Genomic DNA, 20007 nt, shown 5'->3' on the forward strand with positions numbered 1-20007 from the left:
GCAGCCAATTCTACTTAGAGCCCCTTCCCCTATATACCTGGACTGCACAGACTCCAGGCAAGTCATTTAACCCCTCTGAGACTCAGCTTTCTCATCTGTAAAATGGGAGGAAACTGTCTTTCTTACCCCTTAGGACTGTTGTGAGAACCCAGTTAAATGTGTGTGGAAATTTTGGTAAATAGCAAAGTGATCAGAGAAGGAACTTTGCATACGTGATCTCCTTTTTAATCCTCAAATCAACCCTGTGAAGTAGGTTATATTATTCTCACTTAACAATGGTGGTAACAGAAGCCCAGGGAAGTTGAACAGAGAGGGAGTAAGTGGAGGTTTGACTCTAGGTCTGACTGGGGAGAACTGGCTCTTTGCTTTCAGAGTTAACAGTTAGCAGAAGTGGTCTTTGTTTCAATTTACATAAATCTCTGGTCTTTTCTCTAAAGAACCAGCTACTGTCTTCTCCCTTTTCTGAGCCTGTCTCCCTATAGTTCCAGCTACCTTGAACCCAGAACAGCAGGGTGTCCCCTGAATAAAGTGCAGGCAGGCAGTGGCCTTTGCATGGGGCAGCGTTAGCTGAGGTGGGCAGAATACAGTGGCAGTAGAAGGCCAGTGAGACCCAAACCTATTTGCACGTCAGGATCACCTGGGAAGTTTTTGGAAAATCCCTAAGTCTCATACCTCTCAAGTCTAGGCCTTGGGTCCATATTTTGGAAGCTGATGACCAGCTAGACTTGGGAAGGGGAGGGTGAGACTACTTCACCTTCTTGGATATAGCCACTCCACATGTTGTTTTAGAGCAGTGGTTCTCAAAGTGTGGTTCCCAGATCAGTAGCATCAGTGTTACCTAGGAATATGTTAGAAATGCAAATTCTCAGGCCCCACTGAAGACCTGCTGAACCAGAGACTGTATAATGGGATCCAGCAATCTGTATTTTAACAAGCTCTCCAGGGGATTCTGATGCATGCTAAGGTTTGAGAAGCACTGGTATAAAGCAGGGACCTCCTGAGGGTCAGGCACATCGTTAGAGAGGGGACAAGATGAGGGTGAATGAGTTATGGTCTCTGTTTTTAAAGAGTTTGGAATCTAGTAGAGATGAATTCAATATGTCAATAACTAGCATTCCTCCCCCCCCCCAGCCCCCCACAGGGCTCCTCAGAGCCTGGGCACCCAGGAGAGACACAGGTGTGTTTCCAAAGGGGACTTGGTTCTATTAGAGTTTGATTTAGTTCAACACTTTACTGAGTATGAGAGGGTGATTCCTAGGCATAGGGCAGGGAAGCCACAGATTTGGAAGCATTTGTTTTCATTTTTGTTTTGATGAGAGGGAGAGGGTCATCAGAAGAAAGAGAGAAAGATGGGAGGGGGAATACAAAATAATAACTAAAACTCATAGAGTACTTACTATGTGCCAGGCGCTGTGCTAAGAGCTTTGCAAACACCAATAGCCCTTTACACTATCATTATCACCCCCACTTAATAGATGGGGAAACGGAGGCACAGAGAAGTTACGTTGCCCATCACAGAGAAGTACGTTGCCCATCACACAGGTCGTAAGTGGTGGAGGTAGGCCTTGAACCAAGGCCAGTGTAACTCCAGAGGCTGTGTGTTTATTTAACCACTATGCTTTACTGCTTCGCTTAGAGAAATAGGAAGAAAACTTTCAACCGCTCACTAGTGCCTCAGGAATTACATTTAATTTATTTGGCCTGGTATTCAAGGTCCCTCCCCCTGTGCTCTCAAAATCCCTTCCAGTCATACCGGCCCCCCTCAACCAAGATCCTGGCACTCCACTCACTCTATATTGGTTTCCCCAATTCTCTTAACACTTCCTGCCTACTTCACTTCCCAATCTCTTCCCCGCTGGGGATCTTCCCATCCTTCAAAGCTCAGCTCAAAGGTCTCTTTCTCAGGGGAGAGGTGGACTCTCCTCCTTCCCCGCCGGAAGTGGGCTCGCTCCCAGAACCCCCGGGTCACAGTCGCCGCCTCCGCGCTCCGCCAACGGCCTTCGCGCTCCGTCTCGCCCCTGCTCCGCCTCGGTGCTCAGCCTGCTGCCTGGAGGGCAGAAGGGCTCAAAACTTCTCGGTTTAATTGCCAGAGGGAACGATAATCTTGGAATGGAGGTAGGGAGCGAGACCTCCAGAGACCGAGAGCAAAGGAGAAGGAACCAGGAGGCAGAAACCCAGCGGGGGAGAGAGAATGAAGACAAACCCTGGGCTGTGGCCGGGCGGATCACAGCCAGGTACCGAGTCTCTCCGGCCCAATCCTCCCTCCCTGCGCGGGGCCGACGGTGGCAGTTCCTCTGTCGCGACACCTGGGCAGGAGGCTCGCTCCCGGAGGGCTGGGGGCGGCGGGGCGCGCTCGAGAGGTCACCTGGGTCCTCCCATCTGCATAAATCGCTTCGGCGGCTCCTGGCGCCGGGCGGTGGCGCGGGGGCTCGGCGGGGCGAGCGGGCCTGGCCGGTGGCGCCCCTCTCGCCGCCCCGCCTCCCCGCCTGCCCGCGTGCCGGTAACAACGCTGCCGACGACGGCGCGTTCCAGCCATTGCCTCCCTGGCACCTCCGAGCCCCCCGGCGAGTGCGGCTCACCAGATGCGGGAGATTAAATAACCAGGTCAAAAGATCTCGCCTCTCGTTAGTGGCAGAGCCCGGAATCAAACCGAAGCTTTTTGGCACCAAATTGTGTGCTTTCCCCGTTACAGGTGCAGCCGCAGGACACCTCCATACCCAGAGAACTATAGTCTGGGGAGAGAGGAAGTTAGGAGCCCCCTTACACACACTCGTCTTTCCTTTGCTTTCTTGTCACCAGGCAAAGGGGCCGAAAGGAATGGGAAGGGTGTGGTGGTGCTTTGGGTAGAGGGAGGTGTAGGAGGGACAGTGTCTCCAACTCCTATCCATTATTTGGGACACATGAATTGGGTGGTGGAGAGAAATGCTACCACCATCCCATTGAACTCAGCTCACCTCCACTTGCATGGCTATTTATTGAAGCTGCAAAAGCAAGAGAATATGATAGTAAATGAAAGGAGTACCATCCCTTGTTTTCTGGAAGTTTATAGTTTAGTAGGGAAAATAAGGAATATCTACTGAGTGCTAATTGTGTGCCAGGAACTGTGCTAAGTGTCTTACAAGGATAAGTCATTTATTCCTCTCAACAGCCCTATGAAATAGGGATTGTTATTATTTCCACTTATAGATGATGAGCCAAGGCACAGCTGACTTGTGAACAGCCATATAATGGTAACTGAAAGAACCAGTAAGACAAAACAAATGAGGTGACATGTATGAAATGGGGAGGACGAAGTGCTAGGGGAGTTTATAGCAAAGGCATAGAGCCACGCATCAGAGACTTCCCTGAGGAGGGCAGTGAAGGTTTCAGCTGTCTAGAAGGGTGAGTAGAACTTACCCAGGTGAAGAGGCAGTGGGAGGGCAGGGGGTGGGAAGAGTGTTGGGGCAGATGGCACAGCAAGGATGAAGGTTCTGGGTGAGAACAGTAGCTGGTGCACTAGAGGAACTGCACGCCTGGAGAGTCAGGGAGTATAGCTACAGGGGAAAGCCAAAGCAGATTAGGAGAACCTTGTTAAGGATTTTGGTCTGGGGCCAGGCGTGGTGGCTCACGCCTGTAATCCTAGCACTCTGGGAGGCTGAGGCGGGAGGACTGCTGAGGTGGGAGGATTGCTTGAGGTCAGGAGTTTGAGACCAGCCTGAGCAAGAGCAAGACCCTGTCTCTATTAAAAGTAGAAATAATTAGCCGGGAGTGGTGGTGTTTGCCTTGTAGTCCCAGCTACTTGGCAGGAAGATCACTTGAGCCCAGGAGTTTGAGGTTACAGTGAGCTAGACTGATTCCATGGTAGTCTAGTCCGGGCAACAGAGCAAGACTCTGTCTCAAAAAAAAAAAGGGGGGGGGATTTTGGTCTGTATTAAGGAAGTCATTATTGGTTTTAAGCAAGGGAGAGGCATGATTAAAATTGCATTTATATTATTTTAATTTTTCTGATATTTATTTATTTAAATTGACAGATAAGGCCGGGTATGGTGGCTCACGCCTGTAATCCTAGCACTCTGGGAGGCCGAGGCGGGAGAATCATTTGAGCTCAGGAGTTCAAGACCAGCCTGAGCAAGAGTGAGACACTGTCTCTACTAAAAAAATAGAAAGAAATTAGCTGGACAACTTAAAAAAAAAAAAATATATATATATGTGTAAATTAGCCAGGCATGGTGGCGCATGCCTGTAGTCCCAGCTACTCAGGAGGCTGAGGCAGAAGGATTGCTTGAGCCCTGGAGTTTAAGGTTGCTGTGAGCTAGGCTGACGCCACAGCACTCTAGCCCAGGCAACAGAGTGAGACTCTGTCTCAAAAAAAAAAAAAAAAAAAATCACTCTAGGCGTAAGAAGGCAAGGAAGGGGGAGACAGTTTCTTTGGTGGTTAGCCAAATTAGGATGGTGCCAGTAGGAAAGAGAGGGAAGTGGGCACATACAAAAGATCAGTGCTTAAGAAGTGTGCTCAGTAATTGGGGTATGAGGGAGAGAAGGAAAGCTGAGGCATTCTATGCCCACTTCTCTCCCTCACTGCTGAGGCCCAATCATTTAATTAGTCCATTTTATTTCTGTCATTGATTTTATGAATATCTTTCCCACTTGTCCCTTCCTTGTCATCACCACTGCCACTGGCCTAAATCGAGAGTCTCTCTACTTCTCCAGACCATACTTCCTGTCATCTTAGCATGTGTTCTATACAAAATACAAATCTGTCAGGTCAGTCCAAGCCCCATTGTCTTGTCATTGAGTCTTTTATAGATAAAGTCCAATTCCTTCTTAAGCAGTCTCTCTTCTCAGGCCAAAGCTGCCGGAGAAGCATCACACTCACTGAGCCCCCACGTTACCTGAAAGTGGAGGTAAATGTTCCTTCACAGCACTAAACCTTCATACACTGTTTACTTGCATGTTTATTAGATATAGGAGTGACTCATTCTTCAGAGGTCACATGATCTTCCCATTGCCAAGAATTTGCCACCTGGTAAATTCTCTCTGGTAAATTCCTATTCATACTTCAAGTCCCAGCTCAGATATCAAGGCTCTACTTGCCATGTCCTATTAAAAAAAAAAAAGATATCAAGGCTCTGTAGGCTTTTCTAACACTACCATTCCTTGGAAAGGACTAATTGCTTCCTTGTCTGTGTTCCTAAAGAACTTTACACACATCTCTGTTCTAGTACTTATTTCATTGTATTATAGGTCTAGGAAGGCACAGGGTAATGCAATCAATGAATGCTCCTGACCTTGAAAGGTCGTTGGGAGGATTAAGTAGAATAATATATGTACAGTTAATATTTCCTTTCTTCATCCCTTTCTTAATACTATTAATAGCATTAACTTTTACAGTATTACAGTTTACAGAGTATGGACTTTGATAATGTTTCACGCATTGTCTTGATTGATCTGGGAATAAACCTGTGAGATAGGGATGGAATTATTATTTCTGGTTTGTACTTGGAGGAAGTACAGAAGATTTAAAAAGTGATAATGCATATGCTTCAGTGGTATGCTTGCCACACAAATGTTCCATCACTATTTATTTAAATGGAATAACGTTTTCATGTTGCAACATTTATGATTTATTTCATTTTTTTTTAAATTACTATTTTTTTTTGTAGAGATAAGATCTCACAATATTTTGCCCAGACTGGTCTCAAATTCCTGGCCTCAAGTGATCCTTCTGGCTAAGCCTCCCAAAGTGCTGGGATTATAGGCATGAGCCACCGAGCCTGGTCTATTTTTTTCACAAATAAAAATTGTACATATTTATGGTGTACAACATGATGTTTTGATACATGATATATATATATATATATACACTGTGGGGTGATTAAATCAAGCTAATTAACATATCCATTACCTCACATACTTATTATTTTTGGGGGTGAGAGTATTTAGATCTACTCTCTCAGCAATTTTCAAATATAGAATACATTGTTATTAACTATAGTCAACATATTGCACAGTAGAGCTCCTGAACTTTCTGCTAACTGAAGTTTTATATCCTTTGACCAACATCTTCCCAATCCCCCTACCCCCTCACCCCAACCCCATACTGTGATCTTTCTTTTAAACCAGTGGTCCCCAATCTTTTTGGCACCAGGGACTGGTTTCATGGAAGACAATTCTTCCACTGGGGCAGGGGGTGGGGGGAGATGGTTTCAGGATGATTCAAGTGCATTACAAACCTCTCTGCTAATGATAATCTGTATTTGCTGCCCCTCCCCAGTGCTAGCATCACCACCTCAGTTCCACCTCAGATCATCAGGCATTAGCTTCTCATAAGGAATGGGGAATCTAGATCCCTTGCATGCACGGTTTACAGTAGGGTTCATACTCCTATGAGAATCTAATCCCAGGGCTGATCTGGCAGGAGATGGAATTTATGCAGTGATGTGGGTGATGGGGAGCGGCTATAAATACAGATGTAGCTCGCCCTACTGCTCACTCCTGTTCTCAGCCTGGGGGTTGGGGACCACAGTTTTAAACCACACTGCTCCTGTATGCTCTAGCCAGTATGTTTTTGAATTAGGGGGTAGCCACTCATTATTGAGTAGCAAATTCAATGATGTGGAGACACCAACATGGGGGGAAAGGAGAATAGAAAAGTTCAGAGTATATTACGTGTAGTAAGGATGAGAGAATTCTTTGATACTTGGTTGTATATAAAAATGTATTTCTCACTATGGGTCTAGATTTTTTAAAAGTATGGATGTCCTTGTGCTAGCACAATGCCAAGTTCTAAATAATGTTTATTAAATGGAATTAGCACTTTCATTTTCTATTTATTTTTGTTTCCTTGCACTGTCTCCTCCATTTGTAGCTACTGGACAGCAGAGACCGTATCATCCTTATTTTTCCGAGTCCTAGCTGAGTGCTTGTTATGAAGTTGGTGCGCGTAATGTGTGTCAGCTGAAAGCCTGAATGAATGCATCAATGAATGAAGGGATAATATAGCTCAGTAAATATGGTTGAAAATGACTGCTGTTCTATTTCTTTCTGGAGTTCTTCCTATTCTACAATGAGACTCGACATTGTTCAGTTAGCATTTCCTAAGATCCCTATTTCCCTGATGGGGGGAGACAGTAAGGCCAAGAATAACTTGCTCTCAAGAAGTACCACTTGCTATGATGATGCCACTGCACTTTAGCCCGGGCAACAGAGCGAGACCCTGTCTGAAAAAAAAAGGTACCACTTGCCCTTAGTCAACATGGCATCCTGAATGAGTTCAGAAAAGGGCGCCAAAAAAAACCCCCTATTGACCTAAGTCAAGATGGCTGCCTTTGGCTTCGCTCTGTCGGAATGCGCATGCTCCCGCCTGTTCCCGCCCCTAACTCGTGGCCGGGACGCGTGCGTCCTAGCGCAGGGGGACGGCGTGGGAGGAATAAATTTCTCTGTGATTGGTTGGTGCAGGATTTCAAACCTGAGCCGGCGGCGCTGTGCTGCCTTGCCGTTGGGTGAGGCGCGGAGGGAAGGGGAAGGGCGGCCCAGGTGGGGCCAGGGCGACCCGGCGAAGTGCGTGGTGGGGGCTGCGTTACCAGGTGCGTCTGGTGCTGGATTGTGGTAGGAAGGAGAGCGTCCGACGTGGTAAGCCGTGAGCACCGCGAGGGTCCGGGAGGCGGCTGGCGCCAACTACCTCTCCACTCAGGCTTCCTCGGGGCGGAGGCCAGAGCAGACCGGGCTGGAAGGGTCTGGGGCCTTTTTCTTGGCGCCGGGTTTTGTGGAAAACCAGGGGGCGTCTTTTAGAGGTGATGGCTTGAGCAGGGCAGGAGTCACCCCAAAGAAGTGGCTCTCACTTAAGTACGGAGTTTGGGAGTGGGTAGGGCAACCCCTCCCCCCACCAGCCCTTTTCGGAGGAACAGGGCGTTTTCAAAGCGAAAAGCTCTAATGTTTGAGAGGCCAGGGCGGCCTGAAGTGGAGACCCTCTCCCCTGAGGCCAGTGTCTGTCTACGTAGGCTGGCCAAGGCAATGACATCTTGCCCTTCCTATTATACTTCCTAGTCTCAGTAACAACGAGGCCTTACGTTTCTCATCACAAGATTTCATTCGTAAGCAGAGGGTGTGTGTAGGAAAGTGGGGGGGAAAGATAAGCCTTTTTTTTTAAAATTAAAGAAATGGCATTATCTTTCGAATGTGTCTGGTAAATAACTTTTTTGAGTTATTGTAGGTGTTTAGAAAAGGTGCCTTTCCTACAGCTTAATCATTCAACAGGTATTTCTTAAGTGCAAAGTGTAAGTAGAAGACAATTTTACTTGGCCTTAAAGGAGTTTGCAGTTTATTTGCGGTGATAGAACTTAAAAAAGATAACTGTGGTGAATCTGGTAGGCCTATACACTGTTGAGAGTACTGTACATTAGTACAGTTCTTTTAGAAAATATTTTGGCAATATTTATCAAGAGCCATATAAGTTTTTACACTGATGCAGTAATCCTAGCCTTGGAAGCCTGTTTTAAGGGACACAGTCAACTGAAGAAAAATATGGTCAATTCATTAATTCTACGAATATTTATTAATCCATTTACCAAGTGTCACGCACTGTTCTAGGCACCAGAGGCTCAGCCATGAGCAAAACAGATAAAAATCTCTGCCTTCTTGGAACTTAAACTATTCCGGAGACAGACAATAAACAAGTAAATATGTAAGTATGTTAGATGGAGATAAGTGCTTTGGAGCAAAATAAAGCAGGGAAGCATTGGGGAGAAGCTGCAATTTAAAAGGGGGTGGTTAGGAAAGACCTCACTGAGAAAATTACATTTGAATGATAATCTGAAGGGGGTGAGGGAGTGACTTGACTATGCAAGGGATTCCAGGCGAAGGTAACTGAAAAACTGGAAATTACCTAAATCTCCAAAGAAGAGAATGGTTGAACAAATAGTTGTTCATCAACTCTTTGGAATCTAATGGAAACATGAAAATAAAAAGCAAAACACAAAATTGTGTATAATCTGTGCTCTATGAAATATGAGTGTATAATGAGCAAAGACTAGATAAGGAGGTAAATATACTTGTTTAGAGTAGTGAGGTTTTTGTTGTACTGTTTTAAAATATTTTGAACATAGAAAATTAACAATATGAGGCAGTGTTTTTATATCTATCAAATGAGTGTTGTAGATAGTAAAGGAGATCATGTTGGACTGAAATGGTTAGGGAAGGCTTCAGTGAATTGGTAAGACTTATTCTGGATCTTGAAGGATGGAAGACTTCAGAATGGGGAAAAAAAGGAAAAAAGTATAGCTTAGTATACTGAACTGATGGTAATTTTCTGAAAAATCGTAATTCAGTTCTTCCTTATTTTAGTCTTCATTCATGTTGGACTGAGGGCATTCTGTTTACTCTCTCTGCACTTGATTTGCTCATAAGAACATTTGGTTTCAAGAAAATCCTTCTGCCTACGAGTTGTGTAGAGGCTTTGGATATGGTGAAGCAGAAGCTGGACATTTGGGGAAAAGAATTGTTCTCAAATGTGTTCATATGAAAAAAATCTTCAAGTATTGAGATTGTCTCTGGGAATGGTTTTTCTTGGCAGCAGGGAACCTATATTGTTGATTTTTTGGGATTTCCAGATTTAGCAATGTTTGTGAGAATGTTTTTCATTAAAACACTTTTCTGAAAAACTCAAGCAATCTTTCATTGCTTTGTCTTATGTCATTTAACACCCTTGATGCATCTAAAAAATCTGATGTATAGGTCTCTTAATAATGTTTTTTGTAGGGGGAGGAAGAAGAGCAAGCATAGAGACTTTTCCCAGGACAACCTGCAGTAATATCTGTAATAGTCCATTATTCTGAAGGATGATGTCTGTCTCTTGGCTGGGTGATTGAAATTAAATTGGGGGCTCAAAGCAATCACATCAAGCTGATACTCTTTCATGGTGTTGCCAAATTGTTCCCTTAGGGATACTCACAGATTGGGAATCTGTAACATAGTGACTTCTCCACCTCTGGGGCTCTCCATTAATAACAGCTGAGATTCTCTAGCACCTTTTTGTTTAAAGTGCTCCACAAACTGATTTCCTTGCTACACACAGGGATCATTTCAGCTTTTCCCAAAGGCAGCAGCCTCTGTTGTGGAAAGTGACAGCTGTTTTACAGCTGCAAAGCAATGTACTACAATATGACTTTGTTTTTGTTTCCTTTCACATTAGTGTATCTCCTAGCTATAGAGCTAAATAATAAAGGGGGGGAAACAAACAAGTATTCATGAGGGTGAAATGTGACCCAGAAGGAAAATTAAAACCATTTTCAACTGACGTCGAATAGGATGAGTAAATTTTCACTTTTTGGGTTACAATTTGGTTGAGTTGTCAGAGCTAGTACTGATGCAGAAAGATATTTTCATCATCTATAAATAATTCCTGAGAGTCACTTCTGTAGAATGTTAATAAAAATATATGATCCCCCAGCATATAAAGAGAAGACGATTATATTCTGGTAGTGCTGTTTTTGGATTACCCTAAATAAACCTGTGTTAGAGGAGAACTAACTCTTCAGAAGCCACATCCTGAACAGCTTTTTTAAAAGCCTAGACCTGGTCTAATTTTACTATCTCCTTGATTCTTCTTAGTCTGGATTCTAGCTATGGTCTGTGTTTTATATGCATCACTCTTTGTATGACGCACTATGATTTGGAGGAGGTGTCCAAGAATGTCTGCAACATATATGGTCTAATTGATATTTTTATAACATGTCTTCTCTTCAATGTGTTGGGTTGGAAAGAACATAGATTTTGGACTCAGACCTGGGTTTCAGTGTGAGCTTAGCATTCAATAGTCATTTAAGGTCTCTGAGCCTTAGTTGTCTATTTTCTGTAAATTGGAGATAATTAAATTAGTCAAATTCACTTAAAGAAAAAAATAAGTGAAATGTCTAGTTTAGTGTCTGAATCACTTTGAAGGCACCTAGTAAATACTGGTGTCTTTTCTTCCTAACTATATAGCACTATTTAAAAGGATGGTCTAAAATTCTGAGTTTGGTGTTTTACTTATGTGGAGACAGCCGAGACAGCCTGAGAAAAAAACTAGATTTGGGAATTACTGTTTTAGGATGTAAATAACAGCTATCAGACCAAAACCAAACCAAAACAAAAGTACAAACCCACTTTATACCGACTATAATACACCTTATATTTTGGTAGTAAGATTCAATTTATACATTATAAAATTTTTACCTACATTAATTTATATTCTGTGAGGTAAATAGGACAAATGTTAGTGTTTCCAACTTTGTGGATGAGCCTAAGAATTTTAAGTGATTTACTGAAAGTTATACTACTGGTAGGTAGAAGAGCTAAAGCTTTATCCTAGGACTTCTGCTCCCCACCCCACCTTTTTAAATTGTTTTTTGTTTTAAGCTATATTAAACATTGATAATTGACATTAAGGTAGAATGAAAAAATTGTTTTTTCCAAGACAAGGTCCCGCTCTGTTGCCCAGGTTAGAGTACAGTGGTGGCATCATAGCTCACTGCAGCCTCAAACTCCAGGGCTCAAGTGATCCTCCCACTTCAGCCTCGCAAAGTGCTAGGATTACAGGTGTGAGCCACTGCACCTGGCCTGGAAATTCTCTTGACAATAGTGTCCTGAGTATGTGCATGTGTATTCATTCTGACTTCCATTTATCAAATATTTGTTTTGTATACAAGATCATGTTAAATACTCTATGTTTGTGTGTGTAATACAGTAGTATCAAATGTAATGTTTCTCCCCTCACATTTACAGTCTACCTGGGACAGAGGGCAGAAACGTGGTAAAGTTAAATCAGAGTGCAAGGTGTCTGTCTGGGCAGCAACTGAGCAAAGCAGTGGGGGAAAGACTGGAGGCAGGGAGCTCAACCTGCAAGTGATAAGGGGGTGGGTATAGTATACACATGAGAGAAGAAAGAGTCCACAAGTTTTGGTGATTATGCTTGTAGGAGAGGGAATGACCAAAGGTGATTCTGAAGTTTAGAAATGAGTGACTTGGAGAATGATTAGAAACAGGGAAATCAAAATTGATAGTAGGGTAGAGAAAAGGGTAGTTCAGTGGGTAGGGTTGTTGCTTTATATGGGGGCTGGGGAAGGGTAGAACAATGTCTCAAAATCAAGTACAACATCTGGGGCATCCCAGGCAAATTGAAAGCAGCAGGATAGCTAGGAGTTAGGAGAGAGACTAGATCTGAAGAGATAAATTGGTGAGTTATCTGTAGAGATACAATGGCTAAAGTGAAATAGTTGGATAAATTCTTTGTGAGTTTGGAAGACTGAACTTTAGGGAATGTTTGGTGTTGAGAGGGAAGAATAATCTATAAGTTTTACAATTCATTTGTAAAACTCTAATTCTGGAGACTGTGAAGGTCTGACAGTTAAGTATTACCTCTTTGTTGTTTTATATTGGAGCACTGGGAGTTTAGTGGTTTGTTTGTTTTGACTACTTCCTTCTCTGGAGGGAGTTTAGTTAAACAGCTGTCTCTTAAGTACTAGGCATCACTGGAGGAGAACAATGTATGTTGGCTGAGTTGTGTGTATACCAGTTACTGTGGTGAGATGTTCCCATATAAGGTTCTCTGTATCTTTAGTGTTTTCAGGAATCAGGTTTGTGTTTTCAAGAGAGTATCTCCCCCAACCCTCACTCCAGGGAGTGGTGTGCACAATGAATATAGGGAAGAAGAATAATAGACAAGAGGAACTTGAAAAATGTGAGGATTTTTTTTTTTTTTTTTAAGGGGACTGTCTCAGTTCAATCCTGCTGTTAAAAGAAAATACCTTAGACTGGGTAATTTATAAATAATACATATTTATTTCTTACACTTCTGAGAGGTCAAAGATCAAGATGTCAGCAGATTCTGGTATGGTAAGGGCTCGTTTTCTGCTTCTGAGATGGTCTCTTCTCCCTGCATCCTCACAGGGTCAAAGGGCAAAAAGGGCTGGAAGACCTTAAGTGGTTTTATAAAGGCACTAATCCCATTGATGAGGGTTGAGCCCTGTTGATGTAATTAACTCCTAAAGGTCCTACCTCTTAATACTACCGCATTGGGGATTAAGTTTCAACCTGAATTTTGGAGGGACACAAACATTCAAACCATAACAATGACAAAGGATCAGGTTGTATTATCATTTAAGACTTAAAAACCTTCCAAAGGCTGGGTGTGGTGTAAATGCCTGTAATCCTAGCACTTTGGGAGGCCGAGGCAGGAGGATTGATAGCTTGAGGCCAGGAGTTCAAGACTAGCCTGGGAAACATAGCAAGACCACCTAGTCTCTACAAAAAATTTTAAAAAATTGGCCGGGTGCGGTGGCTCACGCTTGTAATCCTAGCACTCTGGGAGGCCAGGCGGGTAGATCACTCAAGGTCAGGAGTTCGAGACTAGCCTAAGCAAGAGCGAGACCCCATCTCTACTAAAAAAATAGAAAGAAATTTTCTGGCCAACTAAAATATATATAGAAAAAATTAGCCAGGCATGGTGGCACATGCCTGTAGTCCCAGCTACCTGGGAGGCTGAGGCAGTAGGATCGCTGAAGCCCAGGAGTTTGAGGTTGTTGTGAGCTAGGCTGACGCCATGGCACTCACTCTAGCTCGGGCAACAAAGCGAGACTCTGTCTCAAAAAAAAAAAAAATTTTTTTTAAAAAATTAGCTGAGCATGGTGGCACACACCTGTAGTCCCAGCAACTTGGGAGGCTGGTAGGAGGATTGCTTGAGCCCTGGAGTTTGAGGCTGCAAGTTTGTATGATGGTGCCACAGCACTCCAGCCTGGAGAAAAAATTTTTTAAACCAGTTTTCCTAGCACCATGAAATTTTCCTTTTCTGCATTTTTTTTTTTTTTTTTTTGAGACAGAGTCTCACTTGCCTGGAGAAGAGTGCCATGGCGTCAGCCTAGCTCACAACAACCTCAAAACTCCTGGACTCAAGCGATTCTACAGCCTCGCCTCCCAGGTAGCTGGAACTACAGGCATGCGCCACCATGCCTGGCTGATTTTTTGTATATATTTTTAATTGTCCAGCTAATTTCTTTCTATTTTTAGTAGAGACGGGGTCTCACTCTTGCTCAGGCTGGTCTCGAATTCCTGAGCTCAAGCAATCCTTCCGCCTCAGCCTCCCAGAGTGCTAGGATTACAGGCCTGAGCCACCGCGCCCCGCCTACCTTTTCTACATTCTTGAACAGCTAGAAGTTTTCCTGTGGTACTGAGCTTGCTGTCTTATGGTGTCAGAATATATAGGTGAGTGCTGAGATGATAGAAATCAACACCATGTTAAAACTACTGATTAGTGTCTTCCATTTTTACTGGGAGCCAAAGGAAATCATCATTTTAATCAACTATTGAATATCTTGGCCCTGCTTCTGTCCTGTAGCACTTGGGTATGTTTGCCTATTTTGTTATGTTGTTAAATGTATGGGTATCTCCATGACTTCCAGATCTCTTCCTACTGGTTTAAATGCTATTCTTTAGTTTTGTTCTTAGTTTAGAGAAAGATCTTTGTAATACATTTGTTGGTCTGGTTGCTTAGCAGCTTGCTGTGATTATGTAGCTTGGAACAGATACATTGCCATTTGAAAATCTTGGTTTCCGGCCCTGAATCAGGTATATATTGTATCCAGTCTTAGAATTGAAAATTTTTTTTTGCTATTACAGCAATCATCGTATGAATACAAATGAATAGTTCTATAGCATTTTATAGAAAATATCTTTATGTTCATATATTCCTTTGTACTTTGTGTTTTTTTTTTCTATTTTTTCCCTTGCCCTTGTAAGTTGTGGTACAGTCTTATAAACATTGCAAAATCACTAAACCTTTACAAAAGAATTGTTAAAGTTTTATTTAGATGCACGAAATGAGCTGGACTAGAATGTTGAAGGAATGGTTAGGGTAGGGTAGACATAAGAGGTACCCTTTAATGGTGTTTCTGAGCACATTCAATTTTCAAATGAAATTTGACTTTTTATTTCACTTTCTTGATAATTTTCATAACATCCAGTTGACGTCTGTCTTTCTAGACTGTTAAATGAAGATCTTTTTTCCCCAATGTGTTCCCAGTTAAAGTCTATTTGGAATAGAACTGCCTGTAAGGGCACTGTCTTGACTGTATTATCAGTAGGTCTTTGGTAGGGGGGACGGGAATATGAAGCCTGAAATTCGCTATACAGGACTCAGTAGCAAATGATTTTTCCTTTGCCCTTCTAACTGTGAAGGTGGTGTATTGTCTCTGTGATGCCGGAATGTGGTACAACATAATCCTTTGCCTATACTTCGTATAAATTTATTAGACATAGTCCCTGCACGCAGTCCAGCAGAGAGCCCTGCATTACAGAAATAATTCTTGTGCTGCTGAGCTGGCGATTTCCCCACTTAATCACTTGTGTGATGTCATCTGTGCTGTTGGTAGGAAATGTGCTGACCATGTCTTGCATTTTAAGAGGCAGTTGCAACAGGGGCATTAGCTAAAAATAAAATCAAAAATAGACCTTTTAAGTTACATTGTAAATCTTCGAAGTCCAGAAGGATTAAAGTGGCAAAAGTGTTATGTTAATAAGTTTGACTTGAAGAATCACATTTTGTAGTTGGTCACCTAGTTATCAACTGACATATTCCTTCCTAATTGCTTTCTTCTCTGCTCTGGAGTGATTGCAGTGCAGGGGAAGAAGTAGGCAGGCAGGAAGGAGGTATTATATTCAGAAGTCTGAAATAGTTTTCTAATTTTCAAATGAGGCTTTAACATTCCAAGTTTGTTTTTATAATAAGGATCACACAAAACATGTGCTGTTGAGTTGAAATTCTTATAATGGTAGCTATAAATGGAAGAATGCAGATGTTGGTCACTGATGGCGGTACTGGACTGCTATTGAATCCTTTGTTGAGCGGAAAAAGGCAGGACCCCTAATGTATATTTGATTTCTTGGCAGAAAGATGGATACTACGATGCTGAATTTGCGGAATCTGTTTGAGCAGCTTGTGCGCCGGGTGGAGATTCTCAGTGAAGGAAATGAACTCCGTAAGTCATTCTGAGCTGGCATGTGCAAAGAGAAAAAACACATTGCAGATTTGGGTTTTCTACACAGCTGAAGTATGTTCCAGTCTTAAAGTTGGTTTTCATTCGGGTTACCAAAAAGAAAGTGATGGTCACTTATCCATTATCAAAGCCTAATGGGCACTCATTCTAAATGGTCACTAAAACTTTTTCTGTATTTGCTCTTAAATGGATTTTACCCAGACTTTTTCATCATCAAGGTTCTTTTTCAACTGAATAGTTAGCATTAGTTGCCAATTTCATTTTTGTACCATGAACTGGGAAAACACTCCTGGTTTTCCAAGGATGTTGCTTTTTTCTTTAGTAGTTGTCTATATTTTTTTATATTGGGATTTTTCTGTGTTCTATAAAACACTTTGAACTGAAGAGGGGAAAAAGTCATAATTTCTTTTTGCAGGAGGGACTAGGCATCTGCTTTCGCTACATCATATATTTGTTACTTAGTAATCAAAGATTGAGATAGGGTGGAGAACTGGGGAGAAAAAGGAGGTGCTGATAGAGGGAATAGTCTAGGAAATAAATTAGCAAGAAAGGAAAGTGGGGCTAACGGTATTGATGTATGTGATCTAAGGGAATTATTCTCTACCAGCTTCTCTTTGTGTTGCCATCCTCTCCTATTTCAGATTTCATTAATACTTAATTTACTAATGTTGCTCTCAACTCAGCCTCCCTAGTATAAAAGTAATGCAAAACTGCGTCTTAAACTTTTTTTAATTTCCATAGTTCTTAGTATGACATCTTACTTATGCCATTCAGTATTTTCTTTAAATTGATTGATGTTTTTAATAGCTCTTTTCCACTTCCAGGCCTTTCAAAACAATATTCTATTTTCTCTCTCTAATAGCTACTGCATGACCCTGTCATCTGGTACCAGCTCAGTAACCATGCTAGCATACTAATTAGGCTTCTTTTTGAGGTCACGTCATCTCAGAAAATGGATTGCTTTGGAGTCTAGTGGGGAAGAGTATGGAATAAGCGATCTTAAAACTCAGGTTCATTTAGCAAATATTTTGTGGGAACCTCTCAAATTTTCCAGGACATGTTGAGTTAGGAAAAGGTATAACTAGATGGTTTCATGGAGGAAAATAGGGTTTGAGTTAGCCTTAGATATAGGATAGGATCCCAATAGGCAGAGATGAAAGAGGGCATTTTAGGTTAGGCAACAGCCTGTGTGGAGGCAAGAGGGTGTGGGGCTTGAGAGGAATAGGAGTAAGGGGGAGTGACATAATCAGAGCTGTGCTGTGGGAAGATTACCCTGGCAGAGGTGTGGGCTGCATTAGAGGTGGAGGCTGGGATACTGACTAGGAATGAGATGTTTGCCATAGCTCAAAAAGAGGCAGTAAAAGCCCTAACTGGAATGGTGGTTCTGAAAATGGACATAGGGAGAAATGAGTGGAAGAGATTGTGATGAAAAGACCTCTAGGAGGAGGCAGCTGATAGATTGTGGGGGCAGAGGGATGAGTCTGATGTTTAGAGTGTTGATAATTAGTGCTGGCTTTATTTGTTTTTTCTGTGTCTGTTTCTCCATCTATAAAATAGGAATTTAAATGTCTTTGTTTTCTTTGTGGGAGTGCTGTGAGGATTTGGGGATAAATTGAGATACTAGTTGTGAAAATACTTTGAAAGTGATTATGCAAAAAAACCCACCAAAAACCCCAAAACCAATATATTTATTTTGACAGGTATCCTTATTTTATAAGCAAAGTTTTATCTTTCCATTGATTTCTATTATAAATTAGAGATACATTTCACCCCTCTCTCCAATCTCTATCTTGGAATGTTGGCTTTTTAGGAACTAAAGTGGCTCAGTGTTTTCTGACTCAAGAATCTTATTTGTTCATCCACCATAGTGTCTGTGTTCTTCTTAGACCCTTCAGAATTCTTCCCATGCCTAAGTATCCACTGACTCCTTATTCTTGCCTTTCTTTGTAACTTCATTCCTCTTTCTCTTTTTTATATAGTTTTTTAAAAAGCTAAGTCCAAAGTCACTGGGAAATCAGAATGAAAATAAATAAATAAATAAAATGAGTTTAATAGCCTAAGTATTTTGTTGTCTTTTATCCAGTCCACATGGTTTTTATTATTTATTTCTTTCTGTGTTTTGAGAACGGGGTCTCACTATATCACTCTGGTTGGTCTTGAATTCTTGGCCCCAAGCCATCCACCCACATCAGCCTCCCAAGTAGCTGGAAATACAGGTGCATGCCACCATGCCTGGATCTATTTTTATTTTGTCATAAGCTGCTTGAGCTTTTTTGATCTCATTGGTGTATAAATTAGGAACAGGTATAATTTGAGATTTATCAGGTGCCTATTGTGTGCCAGTGACATATTAGGTTTGTGCTATACTATGTACAGTAGGAGATACTAAAATGTATGTGACATGGTACCTGTCTTTAAGAAGATTATGGTATTTTAGTTTCAGAGGTAGGATTTTTTCCCATGAAACAGAAGATGTACAAGTATCAAAATATATGCTTTTGGGAAGTCTAGAAGGATTTAATGTGGAGCAAACTGATTAGGAAAGGATTCATAGAGCAGGTGGGACTTGGTGAGTGGGTATGTAAAGGAGAAGGTAGGGCATTCCATTTGGAGTGCATTGCTTGGTCATAAGTGAGAAGGCAGAAATGAGTACGGGTCTGTTCTAGGGACAGTGACAAGATTGGTTTAGCTAGAGAAGGTATTTGTTGTGTGGCAGTGGGAGGTAAGTTTGATTAGACTGGTAAGGTGGTCTTCAATGCCTAGAGTTTAAATTTGATATGAACAACAGTTCTTTTTTTTTTTTGAGGCAGAATCCTGCTCTGTCACCCTGGCTAGAGTGCCGTGGCGTCAGCCTACCTCACAGCAACCTCAAACTCCTGGGCTCAATCAATCCTTCTGCCTCAGCCTCCTGTGTAGCTGGGACTACAGGCACACACCACTGTGTCTGGCTAAGTTTTTTTTTTTTATTTGTAGAGATGGAGTCTTACTCATGTTTTTCAGACTGGTCTTGAACTCCTGGCATCAAGTGATCCTTCCTCCTTGGAGTCCCAAAGTGCTGAGATTACAGGAATGAGCCACTGCGCCTGGACTGATTTTTTTTTTTTCTTAAATGAATGAATGATTATTCTCAATTTCTTTTAAGGAAATTTCCCTTCTCCCTCCCTTTTGATAGATGTACTTCATAGTTTAGTATGTACATAACTTTTTTAAAGGAGATACTGTTAATTTAAATTTAATAAATCTTTTGAATGTATACTTCATGATGAGCTAGTATCTGAATTGTGATTCACAAACCAAAAAAATACCATGTTTATTGATCTCCAACATCAAATTTTTTCCTGGTTTGTGGTGGTCCTAAGTGCCCAATCCTAGCAAACTTCATTCATAGCAGAATTGTACATAAAAGTAATATCTTAATCAGGTATATAAATGTTGTGCTTTAGGTCTAACTTAAGCTGAACCAGTAATTGAACAATTTGTATTATTAAAACAAGAACTCGGCTGGGCAAGGTGGCTCACACCTATAATCCTAGCACTTCTGGGAGGCTGAGACAGGAGGATTGCTTGAGCTCAGGTGTTTGAGAGGAACTAAAAATAGAAATGGAGACAGACTCCAACTCTACTAGAAATAGAAAAAATTAGCCAGGCATGGTGGTATGCCCCTGTAGTCCCAGCTACTCATGAGGCTTGAGACAGGAGGATCATTTGAGCCCAGGAGTTTGAGGTTGCTGTGAGCTAGGCTGACGCTGCAGCATTCTAGCCTGGGCAACAGAGCAACACTGTCTGAAAAAGAAAAAAAAAAAGCAACAAAACAAGAACTCTTTCCTTGAAATGAACGGATATTTTGTGTGGTTTTGAGTTCCATCTTCATCTAATTTGGACCTAAAATATATACCAGTTAACAATGAATAGGAATTAAAGCCCAAATTAATAAGACTTATCAAAAAGGAGTATCCTAAAGAATAAACAAACCAGCAAAATTAGGTCAGATGAAAATCTTTTT

The 20007-nt window shown here is 42.0% G+C and overlaps 1 protein-coding gene across 4 annotated transcripts in view; it reads left to right on the plus strand.

The window, feature by feature from the left end:
* RACGAP1 (Rac GTPase activating protein 1) overlaps window positions 1-20007 on the plus strand; it is a 75278-nt gene that overhangs the window by 39423 nt on the left and 15848 nt on the right. The window contains exons 1-2 of one of the 4 annotated variants that reach the window (XM_045554955.1): window positions 7440-7611; window positions 15902-15986. In XM_045554955.1, the coding sequence (XP_045410911.1) occupies window positions 15902-15986 (85 nt within the window). In that variant the 5' untranslated portion in view covers window positions 7440-7611. Of the gene's footprint in view, window positions 1-7439; window positions 7612-15897; window positions 15987-20007 lie in introns of those variants that run through there. The other 3 variants (XM_045554954.1, XM_045554953.1, XM_045554952.1) reach the window with 3 other exon arrangements.

The sequence above is a fragment of the Lemur catta genome, chromosome 6 (genome assembly GCF_020740605.2).
Source record: "Lemur catta isolate mLemCat1 chromosome 6, mLemCat1.pri, whole genome shotgun sequence".
Lineage (NCBI taxonomy): Eukaryota > Metazoa > Chordata > Mammalia > Primates > Lemuridae > Lemur > Lemur catta.